The 20155-nt window shown below is 39.2% G+C and overlaps 1 protein-coding gene across 7 annotated transcripts in view; it reads left to right on the forward strand.

Moving 5' to 3' along the window:
• sh3pxd2a (SH3 and PX domains 2A) overlaps positions 1-20155 on the forward strand; it is a 304174-nt gene that overhangs the window by 205765 nt on the left and 78254 nt on the right. For all 7 annotated transcript variants that reach the window (XM_062976295.1, XM_062976293.1, XM_062976294.1 and 4 more), the window contains one exon: positions 6024-6155. In XM_062976295.1, the coding sequence (XP_062832365.1) occupies positions 6024-6155 (132 nt within the window). The remainder of the gene's footprint in view (positions 1-6023; positions 6156-20155) is intronic.

Here is a 20155-nt window from a genome sequence, read left to right on the forward strand (position 1 = left end):
CTGCATCAGCAAGAATATATCAAAAATATCAGTGGGATAAGCAAAAGTTATTTATATTTAGCTATGTATTTAAGGCATTGCACTTGGTAACTGTGCAAAACAGTCAGCAGGAAGGGATACACTTCAGATGTTGCTAGACTGCAACTCTCATTATTCCTGGCCATCCTAGCTGTTGGCAGAACTTGGAAACAACATAGTAAAACTAACAACATTTACTGCAATGTATTAAAACTAACAACATTAACTGCAACATGCTATGTTTTTGAAATTCACAGTAGCAAAAGCTGTTAGTTTTAAAAATTACATGTTTAAATGTTAAATATGTTGGACAAATCATGATGTACTGGAAACAATATGTGATCATTTCCAGTGGGAAACAATAATAAGTTTGTGGTCAACTTGTCCTAAGCAGTTCTGTGATCAAAAATTACATCTAAAACAAAGTCTGATTGTATAGTTTTTCTATGGATACCAATGTTTCAAGGTCAAAATGGAACACAATGTTTCAAGGTCAAAGTGGATTGAACTCATTAACGCTTTACTTTTAATAGCAAGATTGGAAATGGATGCACACTAGAAAACTCCGGAAGATCTTTCTGTACATGAGTGGCTAAACAAGATTTCAAGCAACGTGTTAATGGAAAAACTCACAAGAATATATGAGAGACAACATGAGAAAACACATCCAGAAAATCACATTGTCTGATTTTTCACAAATTTATTTGCAATGTGATTTTCTGGATGTGTTTTCTCATGTTGTCTCTCATAGTTGAGGTCTACCTATGATGTCAATTACAGGCCTCTCTCATCTTTTTAAGTGGAAGAACTTGTACAATTGGTATCTGACTAAATACTTCCTCCCCCCCCCCCCACAGTAATCATTTTATCATATACATATATGAATGATATACAAAAGAATTTTGTATACTTACCCTCTCCTTGCAAGATGAATAGCTATGTCTTTATATCTTCACATCTATCAAGAAATAATTATATATATGCATATATATATTCCTCAATTTTTTCCATCTATGAATAACAAGTAGAATTGATTTGCTATTTCAGGATATTATTTTTGAGAATTGATTTTAGCTGAATTGTTCTTATTGTCGATCCATTTCCAAATTATGGTGACCCTAAGGCAAGTGTGGAGCCCCCAGTGGTGTAGGGGGTTAAACCACTGAGCTGCTGAACTTGCTGATTTAAAGCTTGGCAGTTTGAATCAGGGAGCAGGGTGAGCTCCCATTGTTAGCCCCAGCTTCTGCCAACCTAGCTGTTTGAAAACAAGCAAATGTGAGTAGATCAATAGGTACTGCTCTGATGGTAAGGTAATGGCGCTCCATGCAGTCATGCCAGCCCCATGACCTTGGAGGTGTCTACAGATTGCTCCAGGTTTTCAGCTTAGAAATGGAGATGAGCACCAACCCCCAAAGTTGGACATTACTAGACTTATTGTTAAGGGAAAACCTTTACCTTTATCTTTAAGGCAAATGTGTCAAACTCATTTTCACTGAGGGCCACATCAGCCTTATCGTTGCCTTCAAAGGGCCAGTTATCATTGTAAGGCTATAGTAATGTAAATACATTGCCCTGGCATTGAATGTCCAGGGACCACAGAAAATGATGTAGTAGGCCAGATTCGGCCTGTAGGCTTTGTGTTTGACGCATGTGCCACCAAAAAAAACCTATCATGAGGATTTCTTGGCAATAGTTGTTTATAGAAGACTTGCCTTTGCCTTCCTCAAAGGATGAGAGGATGTGACTTGTCCAAGATCACTCAGTGGTTTTCCATGGCCAACTGAGATTCAGGCCCTAGTTTCCAGGTTCATACCACTAAACCATGCTAACTCTCTGGCTATCTTTTTCTTCTATAAACCAAATTCCAATCATGCAAACAGCTACTGTGAGATCGAATAATGCTGTAAAAAATTAATCGACATGCAGTAGTATTGTGATCAGATATCCATGCATTGGGAACAAGATGATTAAATTATGGGCACTGCACATGCAGAGACCTTTCCTGTCATTTTAACATGCTGGCATTGAGGGATTGTATGTCTAATGTTCATGATCTCCAAGCACCCTCTTTTTAAAAGGAAGACAAATCTCAAGTATTCTGGTGCTTACTGGGGGGAATAAGAATGGAAACCTTAATCCCACAGTAATCCTCATGCATTTTCCACTCTTGCATCTATATTTTGCTTGCCTCTTGCTTCATGGGAAAGTAAAAAGTGCAGAGAGAGCCTTCCTGAAAAATGTTGGAAGAGCCCCAGTCCACATTCAATTAATAGGCAGTCTGGCGGAATCTATGAAGAAATCTCTCTTCAGAGGTTTTCCATTCTATAAAAAGAGTTTTGGGTAGTTGGAATGAACTAGATAACTTCTCATGCATGGGAGGCAGTATGAATTTGACAGGGAAGGGGAATGTTTTGGTAAACGATCCTTTTACTCCTGCCTCTGCTGGAAAAAAGCTATTGGATTGAAGAGAATAGGGCTCCAATTGTAAGAGAAATGTCTTGACAAGAGGGAGATGATCTGAATGGACACAAGACATCTGAACTGGATGCCCATTCCTTGATTTTAACCAGTACCCCTGGCAAGGATCTTATAGGATAAAACCAACTATACTAAAGAACTTTCATGACAGACATATCAAAGTAAGAGCTGTCCAGCAAGAGTATAATGACTTGGAAAATGGTGGACTTTCCACACGGAGATTTTTAAATAATTGGATGGACATCTTTTTAAAGTGCCTTAGTTGTATATTTATGCATGAAAAAGATTGAACTGGATGACCCTTGTGGCCTTTTGCAACTCTCATGCTTCTGTGGTTCTCTTTGTGGAAGTAGAAGTCCAACAGCCAGAGGATTTGCCAGCCAGTCAGCATATACCAAGGGAGCCTTGGATCCAAGACACTTGGAAAAGGCATAATCAATTTTCCACATCACTCCTCCCATAGTGCCTGGTCTTTGTAAGCTTCTCGGCCTACCCTACCTTGCTTGACAGCAAAGAAATGGCTCTTGATAGAACTAGCATCTGTTAGAACAGCGGTTCCTTTTTTTGAGTGTTGTTCTTTATTTACTTGATTTGAGTGTGATTTGAAGTGAGGATATTGTGATTTATAGTGTACTGTTGTGAAGCAATCTTATGCACATGTAAACCTAAATCCTGCTGTTGATCCTGATTTGAATCAACGAGATTTATCTATGTGTTGACTCACAATTCAACAGCTGGTTGAATAGGTCTACGCTTTGTTGCTGTGTGCCTTCAAGTCATTTCCGATTTATGACAACCCCGCAATCAGCTAAGGTGAACTTATCACAAAATTTGCTCCAAAGGGTTTTTGCCTCTACCTTCCTCTGAGACTGAGAATATAAATTGTCCAAGATCACCCAGTGAGTTTCCAGGATGAAAAAAGATTTGAATTCTAGTCTAATTCTTAAACCACTACAACACACTGCCAATATGTTAGCCTTAATGAAATAACTCTACATTACAGTGACTGGATTGACTCCAAGGTAGGCATATTTCAAAATCTAGGAGATGGCCTAAAAGGAACCAAACCAATGATTCATCTATTCCAGTACTGTGCACACGAAGGTGGGCAGCTGTAGGTCCTAAATCAATGGTTCTCAACCTGTGGATCCCCAGATGTTTTGACCTTCAACTCCCAGAAATCCTAACAGCTGGTAAACTGGTTGGGATTTCTGGGAGTTGTAGGGCAAGACACCCGGGGACCCACAGGCTGAGAACCACTGTGGTTGAAGGTGCATGCTTGGTGATCTGATGAAATAAAGTTGATAGTTCAGGAAGCGAATAGGACTTGTTATAAAAGGCATTCTGGAAGAGGATTGCCCACTGTAATACACCTTCTCAAAAGTCTGGGGGGTTTCTGTTTAGATTCAATTCCGTTTTGGTCAAGCAATGCAATCCATGCACAACTGCTAAAATAGATTGTAGTTTGATATATTAACATTTAATATTACTATTGTAGAAAAGGCAGCATTTCAAAACTCTAGCAGAATTTTTAAATTCTGCTTTCATAAAGTCTAAAGTAGATCTAGCCCAGTGGTTCTCAACCTGGGGTCCCCAGATGTTTTTGGCCTTCAACTCCCAGAAATCCTAACAGCTGATAAACTTGCTGGGATTTCTGGGAGTTGTAGACCAAAAACATCTGGGGACCCCAGGCTGAGAACTACTGAATTCTAGCCCATCAGGTACAAGTTGGTCTTCCAGGCTTACTTCTGAGTAAGCAGGCACAATAGGACTGTACTCTGTCATCTGTTAGTCATCTGCACCATTCTTTTAAGCATCAAGATGAATTCATCTTTTGAGCATCAGATGAATGCTATCCGATACTGAAGCATGGTAAAGTCATCATCGGTATCTGACTGACTGTTGTCTTCAAGAGCCCAGGGAAGTAAGTGGATGCAGAACAGTACCATTCTTCATGAGAAAAGAAATGTCCACCTCGATGTGCACAATTGCCTGTCTATAATACGCCTCAGAGGAGGGAACTGGCAAAACCACCTCTGAGCATTCCTTGTCTTGGGAAACCCTGTGAAATTCATGGGGTGGCCATCAGTTAAGGGCGACTTGAAGGCACAATATGCTTATAAACATCTCTCAGAACTTAATGGCTTTAAGGTCTCTGAGAGGAAGTCCTTTGTTCATAAGTGGGTGGGGGAGGGAGGGGAAAAGGGGGGGGGGACTTTGAAAGCAATGGCTTTAAAAATGCTTTTGTAGCACATATTTCTTTCTTGCAGGCACTGGGGAGCAATGAACGAGAGTCAATTTTCCTGTGGGTGTTCAGGAGTGGGCGGGATAGGTCCTTTTTAATGTTCTGAGCGACCCGATGAGAGAGGACAGGCGTGCTGCTTCGGCAGCTTGCTGGGCAACACGCAGAAAAGTTATCCTATCCCCAGTGGCAGAATGCCCCTGTTTCTGTGCTTATATAACCAAGATGAACAAAGTGAACCAGAAAACTGGTGTCTGTGTTAGTGTTGGTGGGGAATTTACTATAGCATTGTATTTAAGAAATAGGCCTGGGCATCGGAGGAAAGGTAATGCTGGGAGGAGGGAAAAAGAGAATGTGTCTGTGTATGTGATAGAGAGAGAATGAGAGGGGGAGGGAGGGAAGAAAGGATTTGGGAATTTAGGAAATGCTAAAGGCATGGCAGGAGTGTTACTATCTGAAGTGTTTTCCTGCATGTAAGAAGCAGATGGCTGTGTGTGTACATGTTAATTTAACAAGGGGATAATTCTGGGGAGACTTGTTTGGAAGGGGAAAGAAGAATGGAGGAGAAGGGAAATCTGTAAGCAAAAAATCTGGAGCTGTAACTCTTCTTCTTCTGTTTCAAGTAAACAGTCCATTGCGCCCTCCCCTCTTCCCTTCCTCCACCCCACCTCCCTCATTCAACATTGCTCATGTGTTTTCTATTTAAGGGCTGCAGCGTGAGGCAAATATGATTGGCGTCCACAGCCCTCCTTTTGACTCTCCGCTCCAGCCTGTAAGAGCAAAGCAAGAGCGTAGCCTATGAGGGCAAGAAATTGTGGACTCCTGTGCTTTTTTTCCCTCTCCATTTATTGGAACAGCCTGGGATTTCCTCCACACACCCCCAACCTTTTCATGCTGGCTGTGACTAGGATAACTTTTTCTGTCTGAATGGGAGCAAGGATGGAGTGGAACAATGTTGGGAAGCGGTTTATTTTTAGACTCCATCCTGCAACTTAGTGTCCAGCAAGACAGTGTTGCTTCTTAGGGACTGTTTTTATTTTATTTTATTTTTTCTTTCTCCCATCTGCTTCCACTCTCCAATGTTCTTCTGTGCTGCCGAGGTGTGGGCCAGAGGAAACAACTTCTATATGGCCAGCCATTTGGGAATATGCCGCGAGCCAAAGTGGGGTTGTGATTGGCTTGGCATTGGTGACACCTCGGCCTATCATGAGTCGTGTGGACAGAGGTCGCTCCCGAGGAGCCATGGCTGGAAGCTGGCTCACAGCTTGCTTTTTCCCTTCCCCAGGTGCTGACGCTAGCTCTGAACCTATGATCCTGGAGCAGTATGTGGTGGTGTCAAACTATGAGAAACAGGAGAACTCGGAGATCAGCCTGCAGGCTGGAGAGGTGGTGGATGTCATCGAGAAGAATGAAAGTGGTAAGATCACATTTTGAAAGAAAGATGTCATTTCTTTCTTCTTCTTCTTTGCTTAAAGCTTTCCCCCCTCATTCCCCTCTGCATTCTTCCCTCAGCTCTTCCTCTGTCTGTGTTTTGCATCTGGTATGGTATCTGACTCAGGAGGTAGGATTTCTATACACACACATACGTATATGCACACTTTACTTGGTTTGGGCTGGGGGCCAAAATATTGCCTTCTACTATAAGAATGTCTCCTAAAGCTTGTACATTAATTACCCAATATACATTAATGGAAAGCCTGGGGCTTGTGGGGGAGGGGAGTGCCCACAGCATAGGCTCTGTATTTATTAGCATGATACAGTTGCTGGGCTAGAAAAGGTCTCAGTATTTCCATTACTTGCCATTATTTTTGACAAATTTATTGTATGAGCCATTTTTTTAAAATCACTCTGGGGATGAAAACTTGACATATTGTTTCTATTCTTTACCCACTCGCAAAGGACCTAGAAAATGTGGACATCTATAGATTATATGCCAGCGAAAGAATTGTAATGCTTTTAAAAGTAAATTGCCTATGTTGTATTTATGGAAGAGTGGGAGTGATTTCACCTGACGTTATCAATTGATTTTAAAGTAAATGTTATAGCATCCCAGGAAAGTAATTCATACCAAAAGGTTTAATTGGTTCACAACAATCTGTCTTCATTGAATCCATCACATATGTTAGGATGAGATGTGTTTAGATCAGCATTTTCCAGTCTGCTGCCATCCAGTTCTGTTGCACCACATGGTCACTCTGAGTAGGGATGAATGAAGTTATAGTCCAAAACATCTGAAGGCCCTTGTTGAAGTCTACTCATGTTAAAAGAGTGTTGTGCAAACCAAAATCTTCTGCAAAGAGACATCTCTGATATAAAACACACACCTTGAGTCTGAGGTTGATAAAGTGCAAAGTTCAGATGTAATAATAAAACATATGCTGTATTTTGCTTATTTTAAGTTTGATATTCCAGAAGCCAAAGGTTAGCATTCTTTCCAAAGAAGGAAACATCAAATCTTTCCTGGTATTGTTCAGATTTTATTTCTAAATGAAAATATCAAAATACTTTATACTAGCTTTGCTTACATTTACATTTCAGAGCTTAATCCTAGGCTTTTACCTGAGAATAAATACCATTGAACTCATGTATACATACAGGTCAGTAAATATTTATAGGATTAGGTTGTGAGCCATCTAGACAAACAAAAAAATACCCACAAACTTATTTTCACTGATCCAGATGCTTTCTGTCTCTTTGTTAATTCAGGAACTCTTTTTTGAGGGGAAGGAATGTTCATATTCCCCATATTTATTAGACTCCTTGGCTAGGTAGTGCTATGATGTGATGTGATTATAGCTACACTGGGTAGTGATTGCTATCTGCTGCCATAGAATATTATAAGGGAAGTCAAAACATACATACACCAAATGAGTAAAGCTGTGAGGGTTTAAAGTGATTTTTTTTATCATGTCATAAGTGACTTGAGGACATACTGCAAGTCGCTTCTGGTGTGAGAGAATTGGCCATCTACAGAGATATTGCCCAAGAGACACCCAGATGTGTTACCATCCTGCTGGGAGACTTCTCTCATGTCCCCACAAGCTAGAGCTGACAGACGGGAGTTCACTCCGTCTCACGAATTTGAACCGGCAACCTTCAGGTCAGCAGTTCAGTCGGCCAAGGGTTTAATCCATTGCATCGCTGCAGCTCTTTTTAAAGCAAATAAGATTATGACATACTGGGTTTCCTCTATTCAGAATTATGATAGGAAGCAATTCACCAAGGTGATTATAGAACATTCATTATGTTTTTCTTTGTGTTGTTGTTGTTGCCTTCAGATCCGTTTCTGACTAATGGTGAGTTTTACAGAGTTTTCTGTAAAAAATGTTTAGTGGAGATCTACCATTGCTTTCCTCTCAGGCTGAGAGAGAATGAGTTGCTCAAGGTGGCCCAATGGATTTCCATGTTCAAGTATGGATTTGAATCTTGGTTTCCCAGAGACCTAGTGCAACACCTCAAATCACCATACACACAACTTTCAACAAGCATTCTAATCCAGAATTAAATGTTGCAGGGTTTCAAATGCATACCTTCAGTTATCTCCTTTGGAGACATTCCAGAGTACTAAATGACTATAACAATTACTAATAAATCAGTAGTGTATGAAATTCTGTTCATGACACAGGGGATATAGTTCCTAACTAAAGATTTTAAAATCTATGCCATGTGAGGGATGGAAAGAGAGGCAGCACAGGTTGAGAAAAGTAGACACATAGAATGTGGACAGTTCAGTCCAATCCCCTACCAATTCAAGAATCCATAACTAGAGTATCCCTGACAGATAGCCATTCAATCTCTATGTAAAAACTTCAAGCGAATAAGAGTGTCCTACATTGTGTGACAGTTTATTCCACCGTTGAGCAGCAATCACCATTAGGAAAATCTTCCTAATATTTAGTCAAAAAGTATTTTCTTGTACTTTAAATCCATTGATCCAGACCTCCCTGGATTGGCAAAAAGCAAACATTCTCTGTTTTCTATGTGACAATTCATAAGATATTTGAAGAAAATTGTGATATCATCTCTCGGAATACCTGGAACCTACCAAGAACCTTTATTAGTTGGTCACCTTCTTCTGATTCCATCTTGTTGTTACATATCTTAAGCAATGATGCTGTTATACCATACTGTTGACTCATGTTTGGCTTGTGGACTACTAAGACCCCTAAATCCTGTTTTCATGTACTTCTATCAAACCAGGAGCTACCCATCATGTCTTTGGGAAACTGTTTTTCTCTGCCTAAGTGTAGAATTTTACATTTATTCTCACTGAAATGCATTTTGTTAGTTTTGTCTCATTTCTCTGGTCTGTTAAGGTCCACTGGAATCCTGATTTGATCTTTTAAAGGTATTCACTACTTACAGTTTCAATGACCATGCTTTGTATTACTTCATCAGAATTATTTATAAGGACATTTAACAACATTGGGCCCAGGGCAGAGTTCTGTAGCACCCAAATTGCCATTATCTCTTAGATGACCAGGCATCATTGACGAAACACTTAAGGTTTGTTCTGATAACCAACTACAAATCCACCTAACAGCAGAATCATTGTTGTTGATCACCATCAAGTCATACTGTTCAGGCCTTGCAGAATCAGGGCTGTGACTTTCTTGAGTCTAGCCATCTGTAATAAGTTCTTCCTTTTTCCTAATGTTTTCTACCTTACCAGTTAGTGTTGGCTTTTCTACTGAGTTATATCTTCCCATGATGTGTCCAAATCTTGACTTCCAGGAAGAGCTCATATCTGATTTGCTCTATGACCCATTCATTTGTCCTTTTGGCAGTCCAGGCACCTTATCACATTGGGATATGATCCCTTTATATCAGTATGCAGCCCATATTTTTTGGGGACTGGATGCATACTGTATTGAGACGGGATGAATAGCCTCCTCATCACATCTGATTATTATTCTTATGATTTGAAAATACTGTGCTTTTACTCATCACACCACAGAAGGCTGGCTCTTCCCAATTCATTCAAACCTCTACATCACTCCATGACCTTTTAAAAAGTTTTTTTCTAAGATTGCGCAATGATGTAGCCTCAAAGTGACAAACTACTACTAATTAACGTTCTTTTAAATATTAACATTCTGTTACACATACAGATGCAATGGAGGGAGGAACTTGCACAAATTTCAGTAAAAAACATTTTAAAAAAGAATGAGGTTAAATGGCAATTAACAAATTCATTAATTCTGGAAGTCTTTCCTCTTTGACATCCAAATCAGAAATGGCAGCTGCTTCCATCATGAAAAGTCTGTGGTCATGAGATTCTGCCCAAAGATGACAAGCTGTATAGTTTCTGATGGGATACATACAGATTTTCATATCACACACAAAAACAGTGCTTCAGCAATGAAAGAATCCATAGTATTTCAAAAAACATGATTAGAATCCCGTCTGCAAATAATCCATTTCTGCAATGCTTTGCAGACAGATTCCAATGGAATACAGTCTCAGAAATGGAGTATTTCCTAATGTGATAAGATCCCAGGTTATGCACAGAGCTCTCTTCCAGCACTGCATCTCAAATGAGTTCCTATCAGCCTTCTTTACTATTTAACTTTGTCAACCATAAATAGAAATTTACAATGTAAAGGTGTTGAAAATCCTAACTTTGGTATATTTACACTTGAGGATTTAGTCTAGGTCTTTTATAGCTGCTCTTCCAAGTTCTAGTCTTATTCTGGTTTATTGGCTACAGTCTCCATTTTGATAAACAACTAAACTATGGTTAGGAAGTATTTGGTTATCTCAATGCCTTCTTTGTCTAGTTCAAAGTTATGTATCATGGAGCACCAAAGCCCTATTGAAGTTAAGATACATTCCATTCACAGTGTTCTCCTGATATCAGACTGCCATGAGTCTGCCATGACTTCTTTTTACAAAACCCATGCTGTCTCCTCGTAATCACAGCATTCAATTCTAAATTCTCACAGGCAAACTGTTTAATCATCTGTTCTAGAGCCTTTCTTGGGATGGACATTAAGCTAAGCAGTTTTTCTCCTTTTTGGAGTTGGAGCTACTGGAGCCTTGCTTGTTCTTCAAGAATTTTCACAGATTCCATATCAAGGATATAAGAAGTCAGAGACAAAATATCTTTTGAGCAGTTCCATCATTTCACTGATTAGCATTTTTCAATTTTCTCCATGCAGTGAGTGGCTGCTTCACTAGTCTTCCTTTGTTTTGAATATAGGGAGGAAGAAAAAGCATGTTCTAGGCCTGGGAAATAACACAGTAGACAGAGCAGAAGCAAAAGTGAGAGATAAGTGAGCCCTTTAAAATCAATATTTATTTAGGACTCATTAATTCAGCATTTCTACTGTAGTTAGGACTATTGGTTGAATTTAAACCAAAATTGATTACACTAGATATCTTGTGAATGGAAAAAAATGAGAGAAAGTACTCTCAAGGAAAAATGTGATAGTGATCAAAGAGGTGACATCATCAGATAAAGGGAAACATTACTAGAAAAAAAAAAAGAAATCAAACCTTAAATGTGGAAGTCACTTGGGCATTTCCAAAGAACTCCTTTGTTGGGCTCAGGGGCAACTGATGGTCACCATGATGGCACGATCAATCCACTCAGAGTTTTAGTCTGAACTTTAAAAGAGCTATTCAAGACACTGAACCCTATATCCAAAATAGAGTGTGTTTTGAGTTTAAGATTTGAATGAAAATCCAGGGTGGATTCACCACCTCACTGACATGAGAACCATTGGCCACCATTGGTCTGACTTTTCCTTCTTCTTGGTTAAGCATAAGCATAAATAAGAAACATAAGCATAAATAAAAAGCAATAGTGCAATTAGTGTCTGACATCTGATCTAAGCACACAGGTACAGACACTTGGACCTCTCCACATGTTTCAAATTGTGTCATCTGACAGTTGACCATAGCAAGGGCAATAGGAACTATGGTTAAAATATCTGCAGGACATCACATTGAGGAAAGCTGTTGTAGGATGTAAAGTCTTTCTTTCTCTTGGTTGCTGCAGTGAAACTGGGGCCATTTCTCTCATTTCATCCCCCTTATAATCATGTCTTTCCACAGTATAGTCTTATGTCACTTGACCTTTTCTGCCATGGAACTCACCATTATTGTTATCGAAGTAGATATAGGTGAGATTCTTATTAGTAAATTCTGTCAACTCACAGTGCTTGGTAAATGTCTAAATAGTTTTCCACAGTAGTGTTTTGCATGTTCCTGCTAATGCGGTATATGCAGTGGAACCTTTGAGGAATGGGGGATTGTGTGAACATGTTTCCAAGTTTGATGTATCTCAAAAGGCTCAATTTTTTAAATTGTGGCTGAGGCAGCTATTAGTAATGGAAACTCTAGCAGCCTATGAAGTATAATCTGGAGAGGAGAACTTTGAAGGCGCCTCAGGATCTTCAGGTAGAATTGGTTCTTCTCATGGTGAAAGTAGTAGCAGTTTTAGTTTGTATGAATATACCTGTTGCTATTTTTTGGCTGTGAACTGGTTGGTCACCTATTTAAGAACTATCTATATTCCACTACAGAGCTTTTCAAACATTTCATATTAGTGATAACACCTTTTTAGTCATGCACCATTTCGCAACGTGGCAATACAGTTTTACTAGCTTACCAAAGGTTAAACCATAAGAGATAGAGAAACATTCATGAATTGTAATAATGAAATGTTTGGGAATACAGCACTATTTTAGGAAAGCCTTGCATTTATTTATATTTTAAATATATGATTTATTGTTTATTTCACATAGACTCAAGAGGTTTGTCATTATGTTCACGTGACACACCTACATACTGCAACCAACACTCCAATGCGTTATGACACACAATTTGGAAAGCTCTCTTCTACTATGATGGTGAGATACTATTCAGCTACAACTTCCAGTATTCCTCACCATTGGCCATACTGGTCAGGGCTTCTGGGAGTTGAGATGCAACAACATCTGGAGAGTTAACAGCTCTAACGCCCATTTTTAGCTCCTGCAAGACTAGATGCATTGAATCAATGGAAACTTAGTAAATAAGTACTTGGCTAAATCCAATTGATTCAATTAGCCTATTCTAGTTGTGATTAACTATTACTGTACATATGTATAAAATGAGAAATTTTTAATCAGAACATTGGCCCAAAAATCTGGATCGATTTATCAAAAGATCAGTGTAAGTACACGACCTAAACTTTTACCAGAAAAAAAAACATCCACTTGTCTGAGTAAAATGGGAAGAATCAAGAACTTAATCGGTTCCAGGAAAACCTAAGAGAAGCATTGGTGCCCATCCTCTACTCTCTACAACCTTGTGCCACTATTAGCCTTTTTGAATGCCTGAATGGGAAAATGGTGGCGGTGGTTGCTTTTTGGTGCATTCCCCCAAAGGAGTATCAAGAGAGCATAACTCTCCACTGAGAAAACTTGAGTGTTGTATTGCAATTCTTCTAAGCATTACTTTTATCACTACTATAACATATTGCCCTAAATCTACCATATATACCTGTGTATATGTCAACCTCATGTACAAGTTGAGGGCAGGTTTGGTGCCAAAATTGTGGATTTTCTGAAAGCTGAAGTGCAAAAAAAATATCCCTTTTCCAAATTCTGGCTGAAACATTCTGTTCTGACCAGGAAACATTAATTCAGACTCAATTTTCAGGAATCTTTTTCCTTCTGGAGGCAGGGGGTGAGAGACAAGATGATCTTAGATTTCTCAGTCTCCAAGGATATCTTTCTGGCTAAAGAAGATCGTGTTTTAAAACATTTTAATCCCCCATCCCCAGTCACATCTGCTGATGGACTAACGGATTTGGACATCTCCCATAAAACTGATAGAATTGTACTTATTACTATACTTTATTACTATAAAGTGCTGTCTGTTCCCCTTTTCATGTTATAAATCCTTAAAAATGAACTGTGTTAAAATTATGTTGAACCCTGGCTCCATTTGCCTCACCCTTTTTAGGCAAACAGAGCAGTTTTATCAGTAAGGCTGGAAAGGTTGCTCACATCATACAATTCCTTTAACTCAGTCAACTGCTCAGTCATTTAATAGGTTTTGCTAAATGAACAATTGCCTTCATTTTGTACAATCCATAAGCAAAGTAAAGGTTTCCCCTTGACATTAAATCTAGTCGTGTCCAGTGCTGGGGACTGGTGCTCATCTCAATTTCTAAGCTGAAGAGCCAATGTTGTCCATAAACACCTCCAAGGTCATGTGGCCAGCATGACTGCATGGAGTGCTGCTACCTTCCCACCAGAGCGGTACCTATTGATCTACTCATATTTGCATGTTTTCAAACTGCTAAGTTGGCAGAAGCTGGGGCTAACAGTGGGAGCTCACCCCGCTCCCCAGATTCGAACCACTGACTTTTGGGGCAGCAAGTTCAGGAGCTCAGCGATTTAACCCACTGCACCAGTGGTGGATCCATAATTTCCCATTACTTAACAGGAAGCTTCCCATTCCTGTAAACTATTGTCAAATAGACAATAATCTCTGTGGCTTCTAGAAGTAACCTATAACCTATATTTTTTTTGTTTCTGTAGCAGTTTTGTGTGTGTGTGTGTGTGTGTGTGTGTGCACTGTATCTTTTTCATACCATGTAGCTAATTTTTGCTGTGGTCAGACTTCATGATAGTAGTTATGACCCATTCAACCTGAATAGCTAAGGGCCCTTCTAGACTGCCATATAAAATCCAGATTATCTGCTTTGAATTGGATTATATGGCAGTGAAAACTCAGATAATCCAGTTCAAAGCAGATAAATAATATGGATTTGATAGTCTGGTTTACATGGCATTGTAGAAGGGGCCTAAGATTATCAAGACTATTTTATCCTTTCGTTCTTGTTTCTTAAAGTGTCAATGCTATGAATATCACTAGAAAATATGCGTACCATAAATTTTCTCATCCTCAGAAGAAGGCAAAGGCAGACTCCATCTGAACAAATCTTTCCAAGGCAACCCTGTGATACATTCACCTTAGGGTTGCTATAAGTCAGAAACCTATGACCTATAGCAAGTCTAACTTAACCTTAACACTTAACAACAATAGTCAGCATAAACCCACCTTCCAATTTCACCTAGTTAAAGTCCTTTTGTAGACTGTAGTACTTAAAAGCTGAAATGGGAAGTGTTCCGCCAATGTTGCTGAAAGACTATCTACTTTTTCCTCTTTCTTCTACCCATATTTTCCCATTTCTGTTAAATCTTTTAAAATTGTAAAATTGCAAGCAGATACTGTCCTTGTTTTTATTGATTGTATATAAGTCATCCCGAGAGCCTTGTTGGCTAGGAATAGGATGAAAATGCTTGCAATAAATAATAGTAGCTTGACGCAAGCCCTCACTGGTTTGTGCTTGATCCTTTCTGCTCTTTGTGGCTTGTTGCACAACCTTTATAGTTACATCGCTGTTGGTTAAGATGTCCAAAAAGTCAGGCTCATTTCTTGAGGAACTCATTCAGACCACCCCAGTGTATTATGGAGGAGTTGTTTTCTATTTTGGTTGCTTATTGCCTGGCAGCAGGGAGTGCCAGCAGAGTAGTGCTATAGTAGTACTTGGGAGTGACATGATTGGTGCCAGTCGCTAGGTAACTCAGTTTTCATCACACTTCGTGGCTGCTGAGATCAGATTGGAGGGGTTACAGTAGATCAGTGAGGCCAGTTGCCTTGCATTGTGCCAGAGGATTAGTTTTTAAAAGGGGTGAATGAAAACTGCAGGAATCTTTATGTGCACACTGGGAATAACCAAGCAGGGTTAACCATTCATTCTCTGCCTCCTTCATTCTGTCAGTAGGAAGGCCATGAGAAAGGTTGGATGGGGAGAAAGCTCTTCCAGCTGTGCCTTAATGCTGCAGGCAGTATCTTGGAAGCTAATGCATCTTCACAAATCAAACTTCAGCCCATGTTTAATTTTGTTGAAGCCTGGGAAAAGTTACTTTTTTTGCACCTCAATCTCTTTAATCCCCTCAGTCACTAGAATTTAGGGAGCTACAGTCTAAATAAGTGTTCTGATGATATTTGTTTCTCCAATAATGTGTGCATATGGTATTAAATATCTTGTTGAAAATAATGCTTTTGGTTACAGTGTATGGCCTTGTGCAGCCACAAATCATTTCTTCCTTCCATGCCCCAGGGGGGAATTCAGTCTGTCAGATTATGTGGCTTGACTGACTAACTAAGTCTTGAAGAAATAGTTCTTTCTAGATCTAGAAAAGTGATGCAGTTCAGAAACTCTCAAACAAAAATGATCAATTGCTATGTAACTATGTCGTACAATATTAGTTCATTTTCCATTCATTTTAAGCAAGCAGGTTATATCACCTACATGCAATGCATACCACTGTTGTTGTTACTCCTATGTGCCTTCATGTAGAATCTGACTTTCATTGATTCCTATTATGATTAGCAAATATTATTTAGAGGGTCTTTGCTATTGCTGTCCTCTAAAGCTTGGAGAGTGTGACTTGCCCAAGATCACCCAGTCAGCTTCTATGGCCAAGCAGGGATTCAGACCCTAGAGTCCGAGTCCAACACTCAAACCTCTGCAGCATACTTGCTCTCCATACATGCTAGGCTTTAATGAGAGAAATAGATGGCAGGATATAGTTGACAGGATGTTATTAGGTGTTTGAGGATTAGTTGGGGATCATTATTTAACTAGGACAGTTGTTTTTGTGATTGGTAATCAAGTAAGCCATTTATTATAGGTAAAGGTTTTCCCCTGACATTAGGTCTAGTCACATCTGACTCTGCGGGTTGGTGTTCATATCCATTTCTAAGCCGAAGAGCCAGCATTGTCCTTAGATGCTTCCAAGTTCATGTGGCCGGCATGACTGCATGGAGCGCTATTACTTTCCCACCGGAGCAGTAGCTATTGATCTATTCACACTTACATGTTTTCAAACTGATAGTTTGGCAGAAGCTGGGGCTAATAGCGGGAGCTCAGCCCGCTCCTCGGATTCGAGCCAATGAACTTTCAATCATTAAGTTCAGCAGCTCAATGGTTAACCCGCTATGCCATCGGGGGCTCATTTATTATATCTGCCCATAAATGATAACAGTGCTTTAAGACTTTACCCCACAAAGCATGGTGTTCATAGGGTTCTGTCTTTAAAAGAGACAGAGAATTTACTCACTCCAAATAACACAGGATTACCTCTTCCCCTTCCTAGTTCAGTCATTTCAAGGATACCAGCACACCTTTTAAAACAGGTGTTCTTTTTGAAACACCACTTTTCTTAGGATAGTTTCTCTTAAGCCCTTAAACTAAAGGAGACCGGCACATTTTTCAAAGCACTTCTTTCAATGGGACCCACACAGTTTTTAAACCACTAATGAAAACAAAAGGAACATTAGCAGGCTGCCCATATGAATGTCCACACTAAAACATCACAAAGTAATCGGACAAATCCACCACTTCCCGCCACAAGGAAAAATGCCTATTTTAAGTGTTTCTATGCAGAGGGAAAGGAGCGGAGTCAATTTCTGCCTGTTTTTGAAATCCTCCCATTTCTACAATATCTGCTTTCTCGCATGCTTAGTATGTTGACAGCATTCCCTACATCTATGTCTTGAATAGCTTATAGTAAATGTTGTCAGAGAGGAATGCAATCTCATAAAATCAAACTGTGCATGATTTTGTGGACTGAAAATGGGAAGAAACCCAGATGTATTCCAGTTTTTAAAAGCTGTCTTGATAATATCTCTTGCCCACATCACTCACTAGCAGGAAAGAGCTACGAAGGAGCACAAAGTAGCATATAGGTGTTACAATTGGTAGAAAGCTATTAAATGTTGTTTGTTAGTGTTACTTCTGGTTCTTATTAAAATTATTGTTCTGTTTTACTGCCTTAAAGTTCCTGCTCTTTATATGTTATCAATGTTGAAGCTACCTTGGTAGGGTATGGCATTAAAAAGCAGTCTACAAATACTTGAAGTAAGCAAATAAAACAATATATTTAATATAATAGCAATAGGAACAACTGAGAGTTTTATTATCATAAAACTCTCCTTCCTCCCCCACCCCTTCTGCTTCAAATCCTGTTTGAAACTGGTCAGTTTTCTTCCTTCTGCTTTGTTTTGAATCAAAGGTAGAATGCAAGAATTTGGGAGTATAAATATAAAGTCACCAGGTCCCATCTGATCTTGGAAGCTAAGCAGGATCAGCCTTGGTTAGTACTTAGATAGAAGACCACCAATGAAGTCCAGGTGCTGTAGGCTACATTTCAGAGGAAGGAGCCACATTTGAATATTCCCTGCCTGATAAAATCCTATAAAATCCATGGGCTTGATAAGTCAGTAGATAACTTGAAGCTACATTTACACAAATATATTTCAGCATCCTGCACTTTCCTAAGATGTGAATGTTGAACAGTCTGGATCTCAGCCATCTAGTCCGATACCATGAGTAGCACAGATACTGAAAGTCGAGTCAGCTTAGGTCATAGAAAGATTGTATGTAGAGCTTTATGACATGGCTTTGAGAATTAACCTCATAACAATTTGAAACACATGCTTATTCTCAGAGGACTTTCTACTTCAAGATTCTATGGAGCTGAAATACAGAATTATGCTCCCCAACAGAAGCTCACTCCCCTGATAAATCTAATCAGAAGGAAACTATCGCACTAAGAATATGTATAGTGTGAGACTTTTGAAGCACATCTGGTACTAGAGAATGCTGTAAAAATAAAATTTGCAAAGATGGAATATGTCATGCAACAGTCTTGTGATGTTTCTCATTTAGTGGAACATGGAAAGATATTAGCAAAGAAACACCAGTTTGGGCAAGACAAGAACAAAAGAACGTTTTTTGAGATCTACGACTGTAGGCCAGAGCTCCTCCCAACCCAGCACCACCCAAGAAGTAGGACATTTATTTTTGTCCGTAGTATTTTAGTAATTATCAGGCATAAATGTTACAATGGCTACGAAAATAGTAAAAAAAAAATGACCTCAAAGCAGATGCTGTTTAGTAGCTAGGAATGCAAATTCGATTATTTTACATACCAATGGATATTTTTATAAAGATGCATTGCATTTCATATATAGCATGCTTCAGTGATTCCATACATCTTGATAACATCCCATCCCACTATTTTTGAAAACATATCCAATACCTTTATAGCTAAATGAAGGAAAAGCCCTGTTTTGAATGAGGAAATAATTGAGTTGGCTAAACCCTATCTCAGTGCCAAGTTTTCTGGACTTAACTAGTTACAGGTGATTGTCTGTCTTTATCTACTTTGTACTAATCACCTCATGTATAGGATAAGAGCAGGTTTGGGGACAAAAATATGGATTTTGATAAAAGTCATGGATAAATCAAAGGTCATTCTACAGAGAGGGTAAAGTGTCAAGGGTCCAGCTATCCCTGGTTGCCATCCTGCCATGATTGTCCCAGCCAGGCCTTCAAAGGGGCTTTTTACCACTCTACTCAAAGAAAGAGATGGTTACTTCTCAGTCACAGTGCAATACTTACATTGATATGTGAATAAGTTGATTTAGTTTAGTAGTTACATCACATTACAGATCCTCATTTGAATCTTTAGACTCGTCTTCCATTACATCCCAAGATACTATGCAGATTACTAGACTTCAGCAGTTTCCATTACTATATATGTGTTTTTCCCCCTTTCACTTATTTCCCAATAGGACAGTTACAGCTTGTTGATGAGATCTGGAGATGCTGAAAACTTTTTGTGCTCCTTAGATTCCCCTAAGAATCCACTAAGAAGGCTATTATCTTTATATGAATTTTAGGATCATGGGATATATTTCTGCAAAATCTGGCTAAGTATGTGATAAGTAAATACAGTCTTAAGTATAGTAAATTTCCACTTCAAGTTACTGCCTAATATTTTGGTCTCAAATAAAACTTACATTATTCCTGTGGGGTGGAGTATTCCTAAAGTAATAATTGAACAAAGCATCATGTCTGTATCTATCCATTCATGTTTCATTGTTTTGATTTCCCAATGTTTCTGTTGCGTAGGGACTGACTTCTTAAAAACCAAACTATTACTTTTCCGTTTTGAGCTCACTTAAACCCCTTAAGATTTTCAATCCAATGAACATAAAAGGTTTCAGTTGATAAGTTGGGCTAAGCTACAAACATTTTACTACTCTGTGTTGTCAAAGACATTCATGGTCGGAATCACTGGGGTTGCTGTGAGTTTTCCGGGCTGTATGGCCATGTTCCAGAAGCATTCTCTCCTGACGTTTCGACTACAACTATGTCAGGCATCCTCACAACCTCTGAGAATACCTGCCATAGATGTGGGCAAAATGTCAGGAGAGAATGCTTCTGGAACATTGCCATACAACCTGGAAAACTCACACAGCCCAGTTTACTACTTTGAGCAAGTTGTAGTCAGCTAGTTTCCTCTGCAACTGCAAAGCAATGCCTATTATTCATCAACAGGT

This window comes from Anolis carolinensis, chromosome 3 (genome assembly GCF_035594765.1).
Source record: "Anolis carolinensis isolate JA03-04 chromosome 3, rAnoCar3.1.pri, whole genome shotgun sequence".
Classification (NCBI taxonomy): Eukaryota; Metazoa; Chordata; class Lepidosauria; order Squamata; family Dactyloidae; genus Anolis; species Anolis carolinensis.